At 38.9% G+C, this 24,460-nt stretch overlaps 1 protein-coding gene and 1 pseudogene across 4 annotated transcripts; one reads left to right on the top strand and one right to left on the bottom strand.

The window, feature by feature from the left end:
- Positions 1 to 2,120: 2,120 nt before the first annotated feature.
- Positions 2,121 to 6,229, bottom strand: LOC107765403 (uncharacterized). 4 transcript variants are annotated; one of them, XM_075251775.1, is made up of 5 exons: positions 5,899 to 6,229; positions 4,051 to 5,047; positions 3,851 to 3,967; positions 2,908 to 3,777; positions 2,121 to 2,841 (listed from the first exon to the last, which is right to left on the bottom strand). In XM_075251775.1, exons 4-5 carry the CDS (start codon positions 3,301 to 3,303, stop codon positions 2,362 to 2,364), a joined length of 876 nt encoding a protein of 291 aa, XP_075107876.1. In that variant the 5' UTR covers positions 3,304 to 3,777; positions 3,851 to 3,967; positions 4,051 to 5,047; positions 5,899 to 6,229; the 3' UTR covers positions 2,121 to 2,361. The 4 variants fall into 3 exon arrangements, with proteins under 4 accessions (XP_075107876.1, XP_075107875.1, XP_075107877.1 ...); XM_075251774.1 differs by having other exon boundaries at positions 2,121 to 3,777; XM_016584042.2 differs by lacking the exon at positions 4,051 to 5,047 and having other exon boundaries at positions 2,121 to 3,777.
- A 7,511-nt stretch (positions 6,230 to 13,740) lies between these two features.
- Positions 13,741 to 16,784, top strand: LOC142180289 (alkane hydroxylase MAH1-like; annotated as a pseudogene).
- The last annotated feature ends 7,676 nt before the right edge of the window (positions 16,785 to 24,460 follow it).

The following is a 24,460-nucleotide window of genomic DNA, read 5'->3' on the forward strand; positions in this document are numbered from 1 at the left end:
GTGCCGAATCACTGATTTAAAAGGTAATCAAAGTCGGCTATTACTGGATCGATATGGGAAAAGATGCGAAAGAGTTTGTTCGAAAATATGACAAATGCCAAAGGCATGCACCAATGATACACCAACCCGGGGAACCGCTCCATTCGGTCTTGTCACCATGGCCATTGATGAAGTGGGGAATGGACATCATTGGCCCTCTCCCACGTGCACCAGGTAAAGCTCAATTCATTTTATTTATGACTGACTATTTTTCTAAATGGGTTGAAGCACAAGCCTTCAAGAAATTTAGGGAGAAGGAAGTCATCGACTTCATTTGGGATCACATCATATGTTGATTCGGGATGCCATCCGAAATTGTGTGTGATAACGGGAAACAGTTCGGCGGAAGCAAAGTGACCAAATTCCTCGAAGATCATAAGATTAAAAGAATCCTATCAACACCTTATCATCCTAGCAGGAACGGACAAGCCGAATCGACCAACAAAACCATCATCCAAAATCTTAAGAAGAGGCTAACCAACGCCAAAGGAAAGTGGAAGGTAATTCTGCCCGAAGTTCTTTGGGCATACTGCACAACTTCGAAGTCCAGTATCAAGGCTACCCCATTCTTATTAGTTCCATTCTTATTAGTTTATGGAGCCAAAGCTATAATACCTATCGAAGTCGGAGAACCGAGTATCTGGTTCCGATATGTGACAAAGGAATAAAATAACGAGGCCATGAATACAAGCCTAGAATTATTGGACGAAAGGCGTAAAGCCACCCTCGTTCGATTGGCCGCCCAAAAGCAACAGATCGAGAGATTGTACAATCGAAGAGCTAATCTTCGATATTTTAGCATCGGGGACTTAGTGTTAAGGAAAGTCACCCTCAACACCCGAAACCCAATGAAGGAAAATTGAGTCAGAATTAGGAGGGACCGTACCAAATCCTCGAAATCACCGGAAAAGAGTCATACAAGCTCGAAACGATGAATGGGGAATAACTGCCAAGTAATTGGAACATATCTCACATAAAACGGTACCATTATTAAGGTACGCCCCTTTTCCATTCCTTTTCTATTGCAGATTAACACTTGCAGGTGGTCTACACGAAACGACGATGGATTTTTTTAGTGAACAGGATGAAGTCTTTTAGGTTTGAAAGCACGTGTTGCACTATTTTTCCCTCAGACGAATTTTGTCCCAAATGGTTTTTTTCGTCTAGGTTTTTAATGAGGCAACAATGAAAACGTGCTAACTTAGAATCGAACCCGATTACGAATCAGCACTGAAGATCAATATAACAATATTCGAGATTCCTTTGCAATCAACCTTGAATATTGGGGGGCTACCCTCGGATATGCACTATCTTCAAAACATTAACTCTAGCAAGAAAACTACTCTATAAAGGGAGGGTCTCGATAGATAGGATTTATTGTAAGGGCCAAACGGTCAAAACGAGTCGTGCCCACGTAGATCGTTCGAACCCTGACATAAAACATGTACGCATGTATGATTGTCTCGATCGAGAATAAAGAGAAGCACTTTCTTGCGATCATATTATGTGTGAAATTTTTTCTCTTTACATCTCAAAGAGTTTTGTACTTCCAAAAATAACAAGTCCAAGGGCAAATACATAAGTACCATACAAAAGATCATCCCTTCACTCGAGGACTGCCCGACTCAAACGGCCCAAGTCATCAGGCCTCGGGAGCAAAAGACCTAATAGGCAATTCCCCGATTTCTAAAGGTCACGACCACTCTACTCGGGGACTATTATCTCGGGTAAGCCCGGATAAAATGGGAAATAAGCCCAATGGGTAACTTCCGAACTAAAAGGCTACGGCTAAATCTAACATGCTTCGGAGACGTCCGAAATCCAAATCCGTAACAAAAATAAGCCTTCGAAAAATATTCTTCCACAACCGGTTCTAAAGGCTACCCTCGGCAAAGTCTCAAACATAAGATATTTTCCGGAAAAAACTTTGGTAACATCGAACCCCAATAATGCCTTAACCCAGAAAGGAAATAAAGGCAAGGTTTGTTCTAACCCTCGAACACCACCCTATTATTTCATGCTAAGGCATTTCAACCTTTATAAATACAAATAAAGCAAAGGAAAAATATGAGAGCCGAACGAGAAAGAAAAGCCTTATATTTATACACAATAGTTTTTTACAAAGAACAAATCGGCCTAATACAAAAATTTACGACGACCAAAAACAGCCTCGGAAAAAATGCAAAAGAAAAAACAAAAAGTCCTAAGAGGCTTGGTCTCCATCGGAGGTCACATCTCCATCCTCGGAATCTTCTCCGTCCTGGATTCACTTGAATTCTCAGAGTCTTCCTTAGGGGAGGCTAGCTTTCGGGCTCTGGCTTCCTATACTCTAGCATTTTCAATCTCAGCCTTGATATCGAAACCCTGGGCCTGAACCCCCTCGAGGGCTTCCCTTCGAGCCTGCCATTTCGCATGTTTCACCATGCCCTTGGCCTTGTCCTGGTTAACTTCGACATCAACCCTAAACTGGGCAACTTTAGCATCAGCTTTTTCATTGGCTATGGCCACCTCAGATCTAGCTACGACCACCTCGGATCTGGCCACTTCGAGTTCATTGGCCAAACTTGCCTTATCAGAAACGACCAAATCTAATCGGTACTGAAGTTCCTTGATCTTCTCGACTTGCACCGAGGCCTTCTCTTTTGCAGCTTGGAGCTGGGCCTCGACCGACTCCAATTGAGCTTGGACGGTCTCCTTTTTGGAGGCTAGGATGTCCGTGTTCTTTTCGAATTCTTCCGCCTCAGCCTGTATTGCATCCACCTGCGTTTGGAGCCGTCCGATTTGTTCGAGCCTCTGTCGGACCTGCAGAATCGGGTCGTTAGTAGTTATCTCCAATTCGTCTTCATTATCGTGAAGCACTCGAAATACCTGCTCAGCCATCTCGGCATGCTCATCCCGAACCGTTACCAAATTTGCCTGAAGCTTCTCACTAAGAAGCTTGTAGGTGTCATTCTTCTCAACGAGGTCCCGAACCTCAGCCTCATGCACCTCCCGAATTCGGACATCCTCCGGGATAGAAAGCATTATCTTCCGCCTACGGTCGGGGTTAACACTCGGGGCCGAGAATCGATCCACCAGTTTTGGGCTCGACGAAGACCCGATAGTGCCCGATGATGGCACTTTCTTCGATACCGATAATCCACCAAACCTGGTAATATCCTCTGAGGCAGCGAACTCAAGCCTATCCAAAAAGGCATGGATATCAGTTGCCCCCTGAATACCCTCGTAAGATCGACTTTCCAACATGTTGGCCTCACAGATCATAGCGTCCGAAATCTGAGGGGATCCAAAAATATTGACCACCCCGAGCTCGTCCCTCTAAACATCTTCCCCTGCCCGAGAAGCCTCACCCCCGGTCTCTCCTTTGACCATCTCGGCTTGGGACGGAGTGGCCTCAACTCTTCCTAGTTCAGGAACTTCGACCAAAGCTCCCTCACCAACCTCCGCCAGTTTGGAAGACTTTTGTATCAAAACATTAGCCCGCACACGGGCCACAAGTGAAGAACTATTTTCCTCTTCTTCTTCGGACTCATCCCTTAATCAGCGAATTGAGTCCGAAGTCATAGCATCGGTGTCCCCCTTTGGCTTGCGAGACCTCCTCGCCGGTTTTTTCTGTTCCGAGCCCGAGGAACTCGGAGCCCGTTCTCTTTTTATCCTTGGCCTGCTTCGGAGCATGTGGTTGGGGAAGAACTTCTTTGTCGCCAGATGGGGGCCTCATTGCAACATCCTTACCGAGACCTACAAAAGAAAAAAGTTGAGTAAGTTCGAGAAAGAAACCCAAACGGTAAATCGATCTAGGGGAGAAACTTACCGTGATTGCGAGCCTCCCATCGACCCTTTGATAGCTCCATCCAAGCACGCTCGGAGTATGGTTTCTGCGATACCAGGCCCTCAACCCATTGCTTGAGTTCCGGCATCTGGGCCACAACTGCAACATCGAAAACATAAATATAGAAAGAAGACAAGAAGTAAAACATCAAATAGAAACATCCAAGGCGGAGTAATACTTACGATGCATGTTCCATTTCTCAGGAAATGACATGTCTTCAGTAGGGATCGGGTCCGAAGTCCTTATTCGAACAAATCGGCCCATCCAACCTCGGTCACGAGCTTCATCTATGCTCGAGAATGGGGCTTTGTTGTCTTGGCGAGCAAGCTTGATCAGCCCCCCTTGATAGAGTCGGGGACTGTAAAGACGCATAAGGTGATCGAAGGTGAAAAGACACCCCTTGATTTTGCTTATGAGGAATCAGAGGAGAATCACTATCCTCCAAAAGGAAGGATGCATCTGGCCGAGGGTCACGTCGTATCTCTTGCAGAAGGCGACGATGACAGGATCTAAGGGACCTAACGTGAAGTAGGGCTGTGCATGGATCGGATCAGATTTAGCATATTTCGGATTCAGATTTCGGATTCTACAAAATGCAATCCGATCCGAATTAATATCGAATCAGATTTTTGAATTTCGGATCGGATTATTATGCCTCAAAGTTGCAAACTCATATGTATATTTTCTTTGTAAAAGAGGCAATACAATAAGAAAAATTCGTGTTTATGCAATTATGAGAGTACTATGGTGCCAATATAGCTAAATCCACCAATTGTAAAGGTAATAACTTGGAGGAAGATATAAAGGAAGTAGTGACTATCCGAAATTAAAGTTTAATATTTATACATGCCCTAATAATTTCGGATTTCGGATCGGATCGGATTACAAGTATACCAATCTGAATCCGATTCGAATATCCGAAATTTTAATAAACACAATCCGAAATCCGATTCAAATATCCGAAATCCGAAATTTGAAATTGAGCGGATCGGTTCGGATATCCGATCCAAATGAACAGCCCTAACGTGAAGGGGTAAGTGTAAACACTTAGGAACCCCTCCACGTGGGTAGTAATCGCTTCCTCGGGCGATGGAACTACGACATGTTTTTTGTCCCAATTGCATTTCTCTTTAACTTTTTTGTGGATTTTCTCGGTGATTGAGCATCTATACCTCGAGACTGTCCTACATAATGCTTCTAGCTTTAAATAAATATTTGATTGACATAGATAAATGCATCTAAGATTTGTATCACAATATTTACGTGATATCATGACAAGCCTCAGCATATGCATTTTTATTTCTCCAATAAGTAAACCTCAACATATACACAGCAATAAAATTTGAGCTAGTTGCCCCGAAAAATATTTGTTCTAAACTTAATTTCCTTCATAACTTTTTTGTAAACGAATGCATAGAGGTCTGATTAACAATGCATAGCAAAAATTACAGGTCTGATTAACAATGCTTGAAAAATGTAAGCGAATTAAAAATGAAAGAATGCATAGAGGAGGAAGATTCCAAGGTAACAACTAACAACAGAGAAATACAACAACAAAAGGAGCTCCAATAACAGTAACAACAGTAAGGAATCTTCTGAATCTTCAAAGGATAAGTCCAAAATTACTGAAGATAAAAAGCCTGACTATATTCATATCAGAGCACGTCGAGGTCAAGCCACTGATAGTCACAGCTTAGCTGAACGAGTGAGTTATAGATTTGGTCCAAGTGTTTTTTTACTACATATTACTACTGTAATAGTGCTAACCTCTAAAACTGATGAAAACACACGAATTACTGATAAAGATTCAATCTATTATGGCCATATTCACTATTTAACTAGCAAAAATACAAAGCACTGTACAAAGCATATTTTGAGGCTATTATTTATGCACCGAGAGTAGATACAAAGCATAAGATCTATTTCACAGTTCGTATTTTACAAAAATAATTGAATAAAAAAGATATTAGGGTTCCGGACGGAAGAGGTACGCATAGAAGAAAATACAGGGAGAGAAGAAAGGTGCTTACCACTCGATTTCTCAACCGAGTTCGCCGGAGAAGGAGATTAAGAAGAGCAGCAGCCGAGCGCGGCCTCAACTCGCCAAAGAAGACGACCGAATTGGAGTTGGAGGTCTTTTCCAGTAAATAAACATAAACAAATAATGGGAATTTTTGAAGGAAAACGAATTACTGCAGAGAGGTGATTGTTTCGAGGTTTTTTTGACTGATTTTCGCTGATTTTTGATCTGATTTCAAGGTGATTTGGGGACTGGAGGAGCTATTTTGCTGGAAGAAGTGGTGAAGATGACTGGAGGAGATAAACGATCTCCTTGTAATTTCCGCCGATAGTGAGCTGATTGTACCCTAATTTTTAGGGGTTTACGTATTTCATAGTACTTTAAAAACTAAAAAATAAAAATTAAAAATCATATGATGGCCATTTTAGCGAGTATATAAAATTTGGGTGAAAAATAATGAGGGAATTAATGACCGTAACAATAGATATAACTGTTACCATAGATTGATTTATTGCTACGGTTATACAAAACGTTGCCATATATACCTCTATCGGAACGGTTTTAAGACTATTGCAACGGTTCAGTTGCTAAGTGTCCCGGTAGTTCCAATAATTATTTGTAACAGTTAAAATCGTAACAATAGACTATATATAGCAACGGTTACGGATCTATAGCAATAAAAAGCGTTGCCATAACTCCAATTTCTAGTAGTGGTAGCTCTTTTGGCGTCTGTAGACCCCGACTCTCCTTCTTTTTCATTATTTAGCATTGTTCTATCTTTCCAGACAATTGTATCCGAAGTCTTGGCTGTATTGTCATTTAGATGTTCATATACTCAGTGACACCCGAATTTTGGGGGATTTTATATTTGAGTCGCAATATTTCTTATCGACTATTTATGAGAGTTGTTACTGTTAAACCGACTTCATCTTGTTTTCAATTTAAAAATACGTAGTTATTTGTGGTTGTCGGCTCGCCTGGTACTGTGATAGGTGCCATCACAGCATGTTAAGTTTTGGATCGTGACAAGTTAGTATCAGAGCCTAGGTTACATAGGTCTCACGAGTCATTGAGCAGGTTTAATAGAGTCTTGCCGACCGGTACGGAGACGTCTGTACTTATCTTCGAGAGGCTACCGAACCATTAGGAAAACTTCACTTTCTTGTACTCTTGTCGTGCGAATTTGTTGATTCCGGAAACTAAACTTCTATTATTCTATTCTCTCATAGAGGGTGGGGACACGTGCTACCGGATCGGGCGGACAGACACTAATACACCAGCTAGGGCCACGAGAGGCCGGGGCTGCGGTAGAGGCCGAGGTGCAACTTATGTAGCAGCCAGAACAGCACCCATGAAGCCAATAGTTGCTCCGGCTCAGGAGCAGATCCCAGGTGTGGTTGAGCCGGTGGGACTAGCTCAGGCACCAGCTGTGCCCATTGTGATTCTAGGCCTTCAGGAGGTTTGGCACAGATACTGACTGTATGCACTAGCCTTGCTCAGGTGGTTTCAGTTCCGGTCGCGACTGCCACTTCTCAGGCCAGGAGAGGTACTCATACTCCCGTCGCCTGTACTCCAAATCAGGTAGTTCAGGGGCTTCAGACTCCGGGGTACTACTAGCCCAGCTGGTTATAGTTGCTCATGCCCAGGTGGGTCCACCGATGAGTGACGAGGAGCAGAAGAGGCTAGAGCGGTTTGGGAGGCTCAGGCCTCCATGATTCAGTGGGACTGAGTCAGAGGATGCTCAGGATTTCATAGACCGATGCCAACAGATTCTTCACACGGTGGATTTTTTGGAGACTAGTGGAGTCTCATTTACTATAGGAACAACCCTCAAGGGGAAGCAATCCTCTTGAAAGTTCACCTTAACAAGTAATCAACCAACATAGGAATTCATCTTTAACACTCTCAATGAGTTTTCATTCACAATATCAAAATAAGCTCACCCTAAAATGAGAGCCTTAAGGGCTATTAATACTAGGGAGCTAAATATTACAAATATAGCCACCAAATGTAATATAGTCTATAATTGTTGGTGAAATTATACATGTAGCCGCCCCATTATGAAAGTAGCCTCCAATGCTCGATGGCTATCTAGATTGTATCATCCTCCCTCCCTTAAAAGAAATCTGTCCTCGAATTTGGACCTTTAAGCAAAAGAAAGGGAGCTTCACTAGTAAAATTTTAACTTGGACATAATCAAGTGCCTCAAACTAATAAGTAAACCATATTTTAACAAATTTATGGTAAATCCAAGCATCCAAACCAATAAGTAAGGCAAATCTACCAATCAAACCAAAATCTAATGATACCCATGGACAAAACAAAGCATAAAAGCTATCTAAAATATGAGAATTGTCATGAAATACCTCCAATATATACACCAAGTGGGCCCCAATATAAGAATCATTAAGAAAAGTATTAACTCTCATAGCTTTATCAAGTCCAAGCATAAGTATAAGCCAAATAAACAAGACATTCTTGAATTCAAGAGGACATGGAAAATCAAGAATAAGAATGGTATGTTCAAATAAAATAAATCTCTTGGCTTCACCAATATTATCATTCAAGAAAGATTTTGCATGCTTTTTCGTAAACTCATCACACCAATCTACATGAAAGTTATCAACTTCTTTTAAACTCAAAGCACTAGTGTAGTAGAACAAATTAGCTCTATCAAATATATGAGTGAAAAAGGTTAGAAAGTTTACATCAAGTAAAGAACTTTCTTCTTTTTCAAAAAGTTTAGCTTCCAAAACAATCTCATTAGTAATCTCAAACGACTTCTCAAAAATAGAACCTTTGATTAGTAAATTCAAATCAAACTCAAAAGATTCCATCTTACAATCAAATAAGAAAGAATCAAATGGCGTAAAGCTTGAAACTTTACCACTCAATTCACCTTCAAATAAGCAATCATCACCAATTAAAGAATGATCCTCAAAATGGAAAGCATGAATAATAGGAATCAATGGATCAAACTCAACAAAATCACATAAAGATGCAACCTTTATACTTTCCTCAACCTCAATCAATGCTTCTTCATAAGCAAATAGGTCATTCATACCATCAAAACAACTAGAATCACTATCTAGTATATCTCCACAATTCAAAGCATCATTAGAATCAATAAATGTGCCCAAACTAACAGTTGAAATATCACTATGCTCATCACAAGAAGAAAAAGTGTTAGGCTTAGCAATCATACCTTGATGCACTTCTAAAGATTCTATTTTACCTCCTTGAAGAATGGAAGAATCTTCACTTTGGGCTAGGGTGGCTTCGGTCACTTCACTTGGAGTTCTTACTTGAAGACTTCCACTTGAATTTTCCTTCTAAGGATCTATACAATAAGCCAAACAACTAGCAAGAAAAGCATTAGTCATGAAAGAATTATAAGAAGAATGCCCTTCACTTGAACTCTCTTGTTTTCTCTCTTCTTTCTTTTCAATCTTTTCCTTTCCTTCTTTCTTGGCTCTCTCACTCAATTCTTTCATATGCCTATAGTCTTCACTCACTTGAAATGGAGTCAAAGGAGTAAGGACTATTTTCTTGCCATTTTCCTCAAAAGAATATTTATTAGTCCTTCCATAATGGAGAGCATCCTTGTCATATTGCCATGGCCTCCCCAATAATAAATGACATGCTTGCATGGGCACCACATCACAAAGAATATTATCAGCATGCTTTCCAATTTTAAAACTCAACAACACTTATTCATTAAGCCATTGAAGTTTATAAGGACGAGTATGTCTTTGAGTCTTCAAGTTCAATTTGTCAACCATAGAAGCACTAGCAACATTAGTACAACTACCACCATCAATAATCAAAGAACACACTTGATCTTTAATCTTACACCTTCCATGGAACAAGTTCTCTATTTGGTTCATATCTTCCATTACTTGTGCACTCAACACTCTCCTAACAACATACAAAGGTAAATTAGGAGTGTCATATTCTACTTCATCATCACATTCGACCTCCTCTTCTTCACATAATTCTCTACTTTTTCCCCTTTCATAAGCTTCTTCCATAAGGATTATGGTTCTTCTATTAGGACATTCACTCATTTTATGACCATATCCTTGACATTTGTAGCACCTATTAGAGTTAGGATTTTGGAAATAAAGTTTAGAATTGTTACCTCCCTCCTTAACCTCCACCTTTGATTTGCCTTTGTCATTTTTCCACTTAGAGTCAACTATTGGCTTGTTTTCATTTGTAAGAGATTGTCAAGTTTTCTTGTTTTTGCTCCATAAAGTGTTGTAATTTTTGGATTTGCTCTCTTTGAGTTGCCTCTCTTCTTTGAGTTTATTTTCAACCTTGATATCTCCTTGGAGTACCTCATGTATAGTAACAAATTTGTGCAAAGTCATTTGGAGAGATTTCATGCTTAAGCCCCGCCAAAAATCTAGAAATCACGAGTCTTCCATTATCATCAAGATGGTCTCTAACCCTAGTGGTCTCCAACTCTTCAAAGTAAGCCTCCACATTCTTGTTTCCTTGCTTCATATTATAAAATTTGGTAAGCAAGTCATTCATATACTCTTCGGGCACAAATCTTGTTCTCATAACCACTCTAAGAAACCCCCAAAAGTCAATGACAATATCTTCATTTCTATTTCTATCCCGTTTCTCTTTCTCCCACCAAGAAAAAGCATAACCAACAAGTTTAGAAATAGAATGCTTGAACCTCTTTGTATCGGATACATTGTTAAGCTCAAACATCCTTTTCATTTGTATTTCCCATTCTAAAAATTTCTTGGGGTCACTACTTCCCTTGAAAGTATGAAGTTAAGTCTTGATGTTATTAAGACCCCGGTCCTCTTCTTCTTCCCACCTTCTACCATGTTCCTCATTACCAACATTTCTATCATAATCATAATCATAAGCATCATTCAAGTTTCTACCTTGAAAATTCCTACCATGCCTTCCACCTCTCCCTGTAAAGCTTCCTTACCCATTCCTTCTAGGTTGGACTCTAACCGGTTTATCATATTGCTCGTCATAGTCCAAATCATCATCAAAGTCATTTTACGGTTGTTGTGGCCTAAGAGGTTGTTGTTTATGCTCAACTCTTGCTTGTCTACCTTGTGGAAGTGGACCTTGTCTTGGTACTTGATTGTTATCAACTTGTGGTTGATTGATTAGCCTTGCAATGTGTGGTGTGGTAGGAGTAGAACTATTTTGTGGTGTTGCACTAGTTCCCACTCCTTGGTTAGGATTAGGTGACAAGCCTTACCATTGGTTAAGAAGGTTTTCATGAGACTTGACCATATGTTCCATGTTGTTAACTTTCATAATCAAAGCTTGTAAAGCCTTCAAAATGGTCTCATTAGAGACTCCCTCTTTTGGAGTTGAAGTACCTCCAATATTCAAAGACATAGTACCTACAAACAAAGAAAACAAGTTAAAAATAAAAGGACCTCTCCAATTCACTCCCTTAGTGTATCTCAAAGAATTGCACTCAAATTTTACCACTCATGTATCACTCTTGTACCCTCGACGTTTAGGCACACACTCTAAGAATCTCACCATTCAAGCCCCTTTTCACTCTTGGATGAATATCCAAAGTTGATATCAAACTCAATCAAGGTACTTTCAAGTGGATCTTCCAACTTCGGGGCGAGAATGGAGTTTATGTGACTCAACAAAGAAGCTAAAATAACTAAAGGACAATGGAAACAAGAAATTAACAACGAAACTAAAGAGAAAAGTACAAATAAAATTAGCACGAAATAAAATAAAGCACCCAAAAACTAGTTTATCATGAAGTATGAACTAATACTTAAGTAAACTAGCTAGAATATATAAGAAAAGAACGGAAAAATAAACTAAAAATGCTATATTTGAAATTGGGTAAAAAAATAAAGTTGTTACTAGCGCAAGGTGGTCACTGGTGCAAAATGAACAAATTTGGGCTATTTTTGCAAAAATAAAAACGAAATTCGAGCATTCTTCCTCAAGTTCTTTATTTTTCAATCCCAAATCCAATAAAAAACACCTCAAATCTTCACCAAACCTCACCATAGTTGAGATACAAGTTCCCTACAACTCCATGAACAAACCCCAAAAAATAATTTCTTCAAACAAACATCGAATCAACAAAACCCATTTTTAAGTTTCTTCTTCCAAGCTTCAAAACCTAACAATGACTACCATGATTTGAGCCATTTTTCTTTACCTTTCAGCTAGGAAATAACAATATGAAGCTCAAGGAACAATATGAAGCAACCTCCAGAATCAAATAACCTCCAACAAATCAATTCGATTTTTTTAAAAGCTACAGATTTGAACTCGAAGAAGCAGCCATAGAGGTCACGAAATTATCCCTCCAAACACGCAACATTCAGTAGCCGATTTTAGGAACAAGCACAATAATTCAATCCCACAAATTTTTAGCTCTCTATTGCGAAGCAGCCGAACCCAACCCAACAATTATTTTCAATCACCAACACTTCTTCAAATTTCACACCCAAACTTTTTGAACCAATGAACCCAGTTGCAAGGTATTTATTTATTTCAAATGTTCTTTCAAATTATACATCTTATTTACAAAACTCTCCTTATAAAATGTAATGTTCCTCCCCTTCAGAGTAGAAGAGATAGTTGCGAACTTAAACACTTAAGCGCGTGCACTCTCTCTCTCACCATTTATTTTTGGAAAATTTACGTAATCTAAGATCTATTTATGGATAATAACTACTCCCTCCGTTTACTTTTACTTGGAATGTATACTAAAAATAGATTTTTATTTTTATTTGTCACTTTACGCATATCAAGAGAAGATAATTTATTTTTTCCTGTTATACCCACAGTATTTATTACTCATTTCAAATTATTTTTTCAAATCCAATAAAATATGCATCAATTAATATGGGTATCATGGTAAATTATGCACTTCATTTATTATTTCTTAAGGGGTGTGAAAAGTCAAAATGTGCCAAGTAAAAGTGAACGGAGGGAGTACCTTTTAATTTAATTATTTTTCATAGCTTTTCAATTTACCCATCGTAGCTATGTCAAATACATGGAATTATTTCAATGTATCAATCTTTTCTCTCAACCATCTCTCTTGTTTTTCCCTCTCTCTTCGCCCTCGGCAAGGTCGCCGTCCATCTCTGTCGTCGTCGGTCATCTTCTGAAGCTCTACCGGAGCCCAACCAAATAACCACCTCTCTCTCTCTCTCTCTCTCTCTCTCTCTCTCTCTCTCTCTCTCCATTCTCTCGTCTCCAACATCAAATCCAGCCGTCTCTCTCTCTCTCTCTCTCTCTCTCTCTCTCTCTCTCTCATCCCACCGTCAGATCCAGATATAAAAATCACGAAGTCGTAATTGGTCCATTATCGGCAGCGAAAACAATGAAGGAAAAAGACCGAAGGCGTCACCAGATTTGGATCTAAGGGAGATGCCGAAATCCATGGCTTCTTCTCTTTCTTTGTATCTCACATCTGAGTGTATTCGTCTGACCAAATTTTGGTAGATACAACATGATAGTGTATTCTCAGATCTGGCCAGATTTTTGTTCGTCTCCATTTTTAGTTTTAAGACAATGTATGCATTGTTTTGCTTGGCCGGAAGACACCATCTGCAGCAAACTTTCTTCTCTTCTTTGTTATTGATACAATGATAAAAATACATTATATTCTGTTCAAATACACTTAAAATTTGAGGGTATTTTGTATTTTTTAATGCAAATACAGTTTATTTCTTTTTTGTATACAGTGAATTAAATACAGCCGAATATCACTGTATTTTTTATTTTTTGTTGTTTTAATACAATCGAATTGAATACGGTGAAATTGAATACAATGTAAAATAGTTAAGAATGAATATAGCTGAATTGAATACGGGGTATACACAAACCAAATTGAATACAACGGCTTATGCCCTATTTCTTTTTTTGTTTTTGTTTGAATACAACTGAATTCAATAGAGTGAAATTGAATACAACTGAATTCAATAGAGTGAAATTGAATACAGTATATACAATCGAATTGAATACAACGACATACATCCCCTGGCAAGCGATAAGTAGCTACAGAATGTAATTAGCTAAATTATAGCTACGTCTGACAATAAGCCTCCAAACAATAATCATTTCTAAAAAATCCTCTCTTTTTTTCTATGATGTTTCATGTAGTTTCTGAAACAGCTTATTAGTGTGCTAGAAAACACTAAAAGAACGAAAGCTTGTTTGAAAAAGAAACCACAACCTAATGGATGTCCTTGAATTTTATCTCACTCTTCATTATCATCATGTGTTTTACTTATTCTGCATGGTGGTACCTTAGAAATAGATGGTGGAAATCAAGCTCAGTGCCAACAAATTGGTCTCTCCTTGGAATGTTACCTGGACTTATCCGAAATGCTCATCGTGTCCTTGAATATGCAGTTGATGTTCTTGTAGAAACTAAGGGCACAATTGAGTTCCATGGTCCTGTTCTTGCCAACATGAACATATTAATTACTAGTGATCCTGCAGATATCCACCACACCCTTAGTAGAAATTTCTCAAACTATTCAAAGGGGCTTGTGTTCCGTAAAATTTCAGACATTGGAAAATGGGATCTTGAATGTTGTTTCGGAGATTCATAGGAAGAACACCATGTCCTTGATGGGACATTGCTAGAAAGGAACACATGGGACACTATTGAAAAAGGGCTTGACCAATTCTTGATGCTTTTGCAGAACAAGGGACCCCATATGATTTGCAAGACATTTTTCGAAGATTCACTTTTGATGCAATTACCAAATTGACTTGACCATGATCCAAGAAGTTTATCTATTGGTTTACCTCATGTGCCATGTGAAAAGACATGCAATAATGTTGCGGATACACTTATGCACAAATATATCTTACTAGAAGTTTGTTGGAAATTGCAAAATTGGCCTCACATTGGTAAAGAGTAAAAACTCGTTCAAGCATGGAAAGCTCTTGATCAATTTCTATATCCTTGCATTTCACATAAGCAAGAGGATTTGATGAACAAAACAATCAAAGACGAGGACTTCGACATATTAGCTGAATATGTTAAAGCATACAACCTATGGAAGAATAGAGTTCCGAGGAATGTACAAGAATTTCTGAGGGAGACTTTCTTGAATTTGATGTTTGCTGGGACACCACAAGTGCAACTCTCACTTGATTTTTGTAGCTCTTACCTAAAAGTCTCTTAGTAGACACAAGGATTAGGAAAGAAATTCAACCACAATCATCTAAAAGAAGATAAAAACCTCAAGTTTCTCAACATAGAAGAAAGACAAACTAGTCTATCTATTTGGTGCTTTGTGCGAAACTCTTTGGCTATTCCCACCAGCAATGTCTTTCATTCACAGATTTCCACTTAAACTTGACATTCTTTCAAGCGGTCACCGTGTTAATCCATGTATGTGAAATCGTTCTATACAAAGGGGAGAATGAAAACTACAAACCTGTACCTTTTTCAATTTGTCATTCGGTCCCTCTGTATTCCACGAAGTTTCATCAAAACAATTCAACTTGATCAAAACCTATGTTTTAAACTCCTGTGACCGTTGACGGAGAATATGTGGCAACTTGAACGCTGAGTTGGACAAAATGTGTATAATTCATTAGATTAAAAAAGAGACCAAAATAAGACGGGAAAACAAAATAAAACATTTGCACCTCGTTTCCCCTTCTTCCCCATTGATGTCTCCACCCAAAATCCCACACCGGAAATTTCATCGGAAAAGCTCACCTCTCCAAATCTAACACCACCTTTGCACCACCAGTAACCTTTACCTTATTCTCCTCCATCCATGGACTCAGAAACAACAGAAGAAAACTTGCATCGCCTGAGGCAGCCCCTACAGGCCTACACCACCGCCAGAGTAGATTGGAAAGGTCATCAACAACACATTCCTTCCAACTCTTCTCGTTGGGAATCATCACTGTCACCGCCGACCTTCACCACTCGTCCATCAGCTTTTTCTTCTTATCATCCACCAAAGAAAAATCAACGGGACAGAGGAGAGAAACCTTCACTTCATACGATTCAATTTTTTTATAAATTTAAAGATTGTATTTTCTTGATCTATTGATTGCAGAAAATGGGAAAAGTTTTAGGATTTTGGTTGCTGAAAAAGGGGGAAGATGACAAAAATTTAGACTTTTATTCTTCTTAACCATTGAACAATACCCTAAAAATTTCAAGAGAGTATGAACGAGTGAAGTGTGACTTTGAAGGTTATTGTTGAGTAGGAGAAGAAGGTGCGAAAAAAGGGAATTAGTCTTAGGGAGGTGGGGTAAGGAGGATAACGGAGAGTATTTGGGAGAATGAAGGGGTGATGGTGTTATCATGTCGTATGTGGCATTCGGATTTGGGTGCGAAGAGTACACAAGATTGTAGGAAGATGGATCCTAATGGGATTGTAGTGCTTCATCAGACTGATATTGGTGAATATTTGAGGATTTAGGATGAGCTTTAATTTTAATTTTTGGTTATTCTTTTTTGACATGGTATTAATTATCTAATGTGTAATGCATGTAAGAGCGAGTGAGGAATATGCAGTGTGGTTGTGGGGGGGGGGGGGGGGAGGGGTTTAAACATAGGTTTTGATCAAGTAAAACTGTCTGGATGAAACTTCTTAGAGTACATGAACCGGGGTGACAAACTGAAAAAAGTACATGGTCTACTAGGCTATTCTGCCAAAACAATACGGGGAAAAGATTGCTTAGAATTCAAGTCAGAGATACAGATTTTGGAGCAAGGATGGATCAAACATGAGTCATTTTCCAGATTCCCAGCTTTTAATGCATGTCCAAGGATTTGCTCGGGGAAGGAAATGACATTCACTCAAATGACAATAGTGGCAGCCACCATCATATAAAGCTATCTTATCCAACTAGTGGAACCACAAAAAATTTCTCCAAGTACTTCAATTATCCTTCAAATGAAACATGATCTGAAAGTTAGGTTCCTCTTAGATCCAGCTAAGCGGCCACAGATAAAATGCAGTACCTTATTCAAAATAAAATGTGTTAAACTGATACCAAATGCATGTATAATCTTTAACTACTTTAGAGAATTCGAATGAAGTTGTTCATTTTCCTTATTTGCTTGAAATTATTGTTTACTACATAGATAGAATATGCCCACATTCAACGATAAGATTGTTTAACCAAAAATAGATTTCTCGGTCAAAGTCAATATTTAGAAGAAAAAAGGTTATTGATAACCAAGATTTACTTCACTTTCCTAACAATTTTAGGAAGAATAGATCGAAGTATGGAAATAATTAACAAAAAAAAATTAGAGAATGAACTGACAATCACTACTCGAAACCAAGACTTAAAACTTGTAGAGTAAGCAAAGAATAATAGTATGTATTTCAGTAATAATCGTAACCTCCGTTTACAAATGAAATTCTTATCCTTATATAGGAGAATATAATCATAACGGTTCTCACACTTAATTTGGACTTATTAAGGGCATTAATTGTATTGATTGCCCGTTATCATAGATACCCATAACTGGCATATTTATGACTAAAGAGTCCTCATAACTACTCTGATTCCCCTTCCTTATTTATTCCTAGTTCATGTATCTTCCCTTCTTTGCAGCCTTCATTCATTTCGTTCCCGTTTCTCTTTTGACAACTGGCAGGCCCGGTTCTTTTCTCTATGCTACCCCGTGGGTGGTTTTCCCGTACCTTCCTTGCATTCTTAATTCAATTAATTGAGAGTTCCACTTGTCGCTATATCGACGCTCCACGCGTCATGCCTCGTCATCTTACTGATGTTCCACATGTAATGTCTTTTTTCCACCAATATAGATAGTCCCCCCACTTTCTGAATATTCTCAACTGAATGTTCGGGAACTGGTAAGTTTTTATGGCGGGAATTCCTTGCCGCCATTTCTCGAGTATCATCATGTCTCCTTCAAAATCGATGTGACGTAAGTCACGTCTATTTAATGCCCATGCCACGTGGCTTCTCACAATTGGATCTGCAGTTTCTCAAGGCTTTTTAGGGTTTTTCCGCGACTGCGTCAGTCACGAAGTGACGATTCCATTATGACGCTTCATAATGATCAATTTTAACGATGGTCGTATCTTCTTATAAATACTTCATTCTTTTTTATTTCTTGGAGTCTTCCTTCTTCAGTATCCATTACATTACTCCTTTGTATTTCTGCACCCTTTCTTCCTTATTCCCTTGGATAACCATGTCTTCGTCAACACCAGACCCCCGCAAAGTTGTGATTGTTGATGAACTTTCTCCTTCTACTGCCCCTATTAGACGTAGGAGAGGTGGTAGACTTCATAGCCTTGTATCACTAGCTAATCGTGGTTGTTGTTTCGTGAATGATTTTTTTCTCTCGTGGCTAGAAGTAAGAGAGTATTGGTTAGTCCCGAAGATGACCGAGACTGTGACTGGTATGCCCGCTTTGTTGCTGCCCCCACTAGTGGATTAGTGGGTGAAGAAAACATGCCTTTTCCAGAAAAATGGAACTTTGCACGTAAGTTTTCATCTTTTTTTTTTTACATGTCTCGAACTATTTCATGTGATCACACATTTATTTTTCAGCAACCATGGAAGTCTACGATGAGATTCCCGACTTCCGTGCTTGGGTAGAAAAGATGTTAACTGTTGCTCTTATAGACAAAAGATCGTGAAAATTTCTTTCTCAAAAGTTTGACTGGAAAGTGAAAACACATGGTACTCTTTACCTTCATTATTATTCTTCTTCTTTTACTCGTTCATATAAAAAAAATTCATCCTCCCTTTTTTTCCTTTATCAAGGTTTGCTATTCGTGGTATTAGTCCCGCGTATGTTACATCAACCAGGCTTTCCGTGAATCTTACTCAGGAACAGAGTTTAGGTGATACTTCCTCCAAAAGGAAAACTGATGAAACTTGTGGCTCTAATGATGAGGAAAAAATAGAATAAGGCTCTTTAGCGAGAAATCGTGCGTTAGGAGACGCGTGATTTCTGATGATGAAACTCCTGCTTCTTATGAACCTCCATCAAGCTCTGTTCCTTTCAGACTCATAGATGAGCCAGAAAGTGCTCCTTTAGTGATTTCCGATGAAGATACTGCTATTCCTTCGTCTAGTCCTGTTGATAGGTTGTTTGCCCATGGCTTCGAGGGTGAAGAAGGTTTCGGGCCTGTTTCTGATGAATTGCCTCTTGCTTCCCTTATAATTTCATCTACCATCAACCCCTCTGTGCCTTTACCTGATGTTGCTCCAGTTGTTACTCCTGTGGCTGCTTCTCATGTAGAAGCTGAACTTTCTGGCAGCAGAAGGGAGATGAAAAGAGTTGTAATTGAGGTCCCTGAAGGTAAGAATTTATTGAAAAAATCTGGTCAAGCTGACGTGTGGTTGAAGCCACTGCTAGGCCCGTGGAGAAGGGGAAGTTAGAAAGCCATAGCTCGCTAACCTTAATGAATGACATTGTTCATTCTTCTTTGAAGATATGAGTTTAATTACACTTCCTTCTCTTTCCTCATTCATAACTTTTCCTTCCTCTTTTGCAAATTAATTTGATTGGCACAGAGCTTATGAAAAGAGTTTCTCAGGCTGACCAGCAAATTATTGAATTGTGCATCGAGGTTGACAACCGGAAAGAGCAATTCGAAGGTCTTCAATTGGAAAGGGACGTTCTTGCAGGAGAGAAAAGTGCTTTGGAGCGACAAATGAGAATGACTTCCGCTGAGTTAGCAGTCGAAAAAGCTTCTTCTAGTCAGGTCGAGAAGGATAAAGATAGACTGGAATCCTCTTTTGCTGAACAACTTTCCAAGGCTACTCAAGAAATAAGGGGTTTGAAAGAACTCCTTAATCAAAAAGAGGTTTACACGGGTGATTTGGTTCAGACACTTACCCAAGCTCAGGAAGATCTCCACACCTCTACTGATAAAATTCATTCTTGGAAAGTTCTCTCGCTCCTTTAAAGACAGCCTATGAAGCCTCGAAAGAAGAAAAAGAAGAGTTGAGAGCTAAGATTGATCAGTGGGAGAAAAATTATGAGGCCCTCGAGGATAAGTTATCGCTGGATGTTAGCTGGGCTTTCTTGAACACTCGCCTCGAGACTCTAATTGAAGCCAACCAGGAGGGTTTTGACCTCAATGCTGAGATTGCTAAAACTCATCAACGTCAAAGCTTTTCCTCACCCGAAGATGAAGGTTCCAAAGGTAATGGAGATGGACTTGTTCCTGGCGGGGTTGATGTTCAAGCCTCTTTTTCTCAAGTTAATCCTTCTTCTCTCGTTGATGATGCTCCCGTTAATGATGCTCCTTAGCTTTTTCCTTTTCCCACTTTTTGTTAGATTTTATGCTATTTTTCCCTTAGTTTAACAACTTTTTTGGAAGGTTTGTTTTTGGCTACCCCTGTCTTCTTTTTGGGGTTTAATGACAAATTAGCACCTCTGTTTTTCAAGGTTAACATATATAAATATTTCGGTTGCCTTTGTCTCATATTATGCTCTTTGTCTTTTTGATATTTGAGCTTTTTTTTGCATTTACAAATGCCTTAATAACCCATGACTTTGATAAAGACGGGTTTTTATAAAAGAGGACCCTTTTATGTTAACGACACTGATGAAGATGACGTCTCATCTTCATATTGGTGCAAATATATGAAACATGAAGTAGACATAAAAAAGAAATAATTTGAGAAAGTTTTATGTTTTGAACTTTCAAATAAACTTCGTACATCATTTTCATAACTGTTCGTACAACACTTTCATAACTACTTTCATTGTAGCAGATTTTAAAATACAAAATCGGGTTTATTATCCCGTGACTAAATTTTGGCCTTAACCTAAAACTCGTAGGAATCTGGAATATCTTGCATCTTTTTCGCGAGTTCATACTCCTTTGAAAAATTCAAGGTTTCTTCAAGGTTTTTGATTCATGCTGAACTGAAATATGCCTTTTTGGTTCTTTTGCAACCTTTTTGAGGACGAAGTCTCCAATCTTGAAGTATTTCAAATTAGCTTTCTTGTTGTAATATCGTTCAATCATCTGCTTTTGAGTTGTCATTCAAATTAATGTTGTTTCTCTCATTTCTTCTGATAGATCCAAATTTACTCGCATCTCCTCCTTATTTACTTCCTCAGTAGCATGTGTGTATCTCGTACTCGGCTCGCCTATCTCTACCGGAATCAAAGCTTTTGCACCATATACAAGTGAAAAAGGAGTTTCACCCGTACTTGTTTTTGTTGTCCTTCGATAAGCCCATAACACTCATGGTAATACTTCTGGCCATTTGCCTTTTGATTCTTCTAATCTCTTCAAGTTATTGATAATAACTTTATTCGTTGATTCAGCTTGTCCGTTGGCCGCAAGGTGGTAAGGTGCAGATGTAATCCGTTTAATCTTCCAACTTTGAAAGAATTCTGTGATTTTCGTGCCTATGAACTGCGGGCCATTGTCACATAATTTACTTTGGAACCCCAAATCGGCATATAATGTTTTGCCAAATAAAGTCCCTGACTTTTTTTTCCTCACCTGTTTGAAAGCACTTATTTCTACCCATTTTGAAAAATAATTTGTTAAGACTTATAGAAACTGTACATTTCCTTTAGCATGAGGCAGCGGCCCTACAATGTCCATGCCTCATTTCATGAAGGGCCATGGTGAAATAACTGAATGCAACAGATCTGCTGGGCGGTGCATGTTATTGACATATCGTTGACATTTATCGCACCTTGCTACAAAGTTTTCTGCTTCTTCTTCCATTTTTGGCCAATAATATCTTGCTCTTATTAATGACCTTACTAATGATCTTACCCCGGCGTGATTGCCTCAGTGTTCCTCATGTACTTCTTTCATCACATACTCCGTTTGTGATGGACCGATGCACCGTGCTACGATATAAATTTTCACGAATTAAGCAATACCAAACAGCTTTTTAACGAAGCAATTGTGACTTCTTCTTGTCCTCAGGTAAGATACCATACTGCAAAAAGTTCACAAATTCGTTTCTCCAATCCCAAGTTAGATTATTAAAGTTTACCTCACTCTTATATTGGTCAAGTGCTGAATGAAACAAATGTATCACGATAGCATTTTCTGCATTTGTTACATCCGTGACAGACGCGAGATTTGTCAACGCATCTGCTTCTGCATTCTCTTCCTTGGGTCTCTGCATGGCCTTCCGCGACTGAAATTGTCAAAGCAATTCCCGTACCTTTTTCACGTATTGTTGCATTCGTGTTTCTCTTGCCACGTATGTCCCCTGCATCTGGTTAACCACCAACTGCGAGTCACTTTTGATCACAATCTGCTCTATATCAAGTTCTAGCGCCAGTTCCAAATCACAGCTTCGTATTTTGCCTCATTGTTAGTGATTGGATAACATTTTATTGCTTGTCTTATGACTTCCCCGGAAGGTGAAATTAGAACAATTCCTAAACCCGCTCCTTTAACGTTTGAAGAACCATCGGTAAATAGAGTCCAAGTCCCCAGATTAGCTCCGGCAAATACCTGTAGTTCCTTTTCTGCTTCAGGAAGTAAATTCGTGCTAAAATCTGCTAAAACATGCAATTTTATTGCAGTTCTGGGCTGATATATGATATCATACTCGCTGAGTTCTATTGCCCATTTAGCTAATCTACCAGATAGCTCATGTTTATGCAGTATATTCCTCAGGGGGGAAAGCAGTTATTACAGAAATAAGATGACAATGGAAATAAGGTCTTAAATTCCTAGATGCCATAATTAACGCTAAAGCATGGTTTTCCAAATGGGGGTATCATGTCTCAGCATCTAGCAAAGACTTACTAACATAATAAATTGGGGATTGTTTACCTTTATCTTCTCGGACCAACACCGCACTTACCGCCACTTCTGACACAACGAGATAAATGAGAAGCCTTTCACTGTCTTTTGGTTTAGCTAGCAAAGGAGGATTTGACAGATACGATTTTAGGTCCTTGAGCGCTTGTTGGCGTTCATCAGTCCATTCAAACTGATTCTGTTTTCTCAATACTGAAAAGAATTTAAAACTCTTTTCTGACGATTTTGATATAAAACTCCTCAGGGCTGCTATCCTTCCTATTAATCTCTGCACTTCTTTTTTGCTCGTGAGTATATCTAGTATTTCCTTGATAGCTTTGATTTGCGCATGATTCACCTCAATACCCCTGTTAGAAACGAGAAAACCTAAAAACTTACCTGAAGCCACACCAAAAGCGCATTTTTTCTGGATTTAGCTTCATATTATATTTGCGGAGAATCTCGAAAGTGTCCGATAATTGTTGAAAATGATCTACCGCATGTGCTGACTTGACTAGCATATCGTCAATGTAGACTTCCATAGTTTTTTCCAGATGTTCTTGAAACATTTTAGTCACCAATCTTTGATACGTGGCTCCAACATTTTTTAAAGCAAATGGCATGACTTTATAACAATAAGTCTCCCTGTCTGTGATAAACGAAGTTTTTTCTTCATCTAGAGGGTTCATTTTTGTTTTGTTATATCCTGAATATGCATCTAAAAAATTCAAAAGCTTATGTCCTGCGGTAAAATCAATTAGTTGATCTATATGTGGCAAAGGAAATGAATCTTTAGGACAAGCCTTATTTAGATCAGTATAATCTAAACAAACTCGTCATTTTCCATTCTTACTGGGAACTACCACGGTATTAGCTAACCAGTTAGGGTACTTTACCTCTCGTATCGACCCAATTTTTAAAAGCTTTTGTATATCATCTTGGATTACTTGATTTTTGAAAGATCCTTGCTTCATCTTCTTCTGCTTGACAGATGGGTATGATGGGTCCTCATTTAGTTTGTGGGTCATTATCTCCGGTGGTATACCTGTCATATCTGAATGCGACCAAGCAAAGCAATTTGCATTAGTTTGTAAAAATTCAATTAACTTACCTTTCATTTATAGGCTTAAATTTGCTCCGACGTAAATTTTTTTGTCTAGACAATGTGTAAATAGCACTATAACTTCAAGTTCTTCGGTAGTTGTCTTAATATTTTCATTTTCCTCTGGCTGTTGAATAACATCGGGTCTTGAATCAATATCAGTTTGTCCTGGTATGCCTTCAGTTTAGGTCTTTGTAACAACGTCCTCAACCGAATTATTTCGTGTCTGCATCATTGGTTACCGCGCTTGCAATTACCACTGAATTGATACTTCTTGAAGCTTGCTGATCTCCACGGATTTGACGGATTCCCCACTATGAAGGAAATTTGATAACTTGATGCAATATGGACAGGACAACATCCATATCGTGAATCCACGGTCTTCCCAGAATTATATTATAGGCCATGTCCGCGTCTATCACCTGAAACTTTGTATCCTTGACAACTCCTTCTGCGAAAGTGGTGAGTACAACTTCCCCTTTTATGATAACGCTGGAATTATCAAACCCGGACAAGGACCGTGCCTTTGGTATCACCTTGTCATTAGCTTGCATTTCATTCACCACCCTCAGTAAAATGATATTCGCTGAACAACTTGGATCAATCAAAAAACTCGTTTTACGTTAGTATCGTGTACAAGTAAAGATATTACTAGTGCATCGCTGTGAGGAATCATCAAGTCGTCCGCATATTCATCATAAAATATTATACTGTCATTATCCAAGACC

Source organism: Nicotiana tabacum, chromosome 4 (assembly GCF_000715075.1).
Source record: "Nicotiana tabacum cultivar K326 chromosome 4, ASM71507v2, whole genome shotgun sequence".
Lineage (NCBI taxonomy): Eukaryota > Viridiplantae > Streptophyta > Magnoliopsida > Solanales > Solanaceae > Nicotiana > Nicotiana tabacum.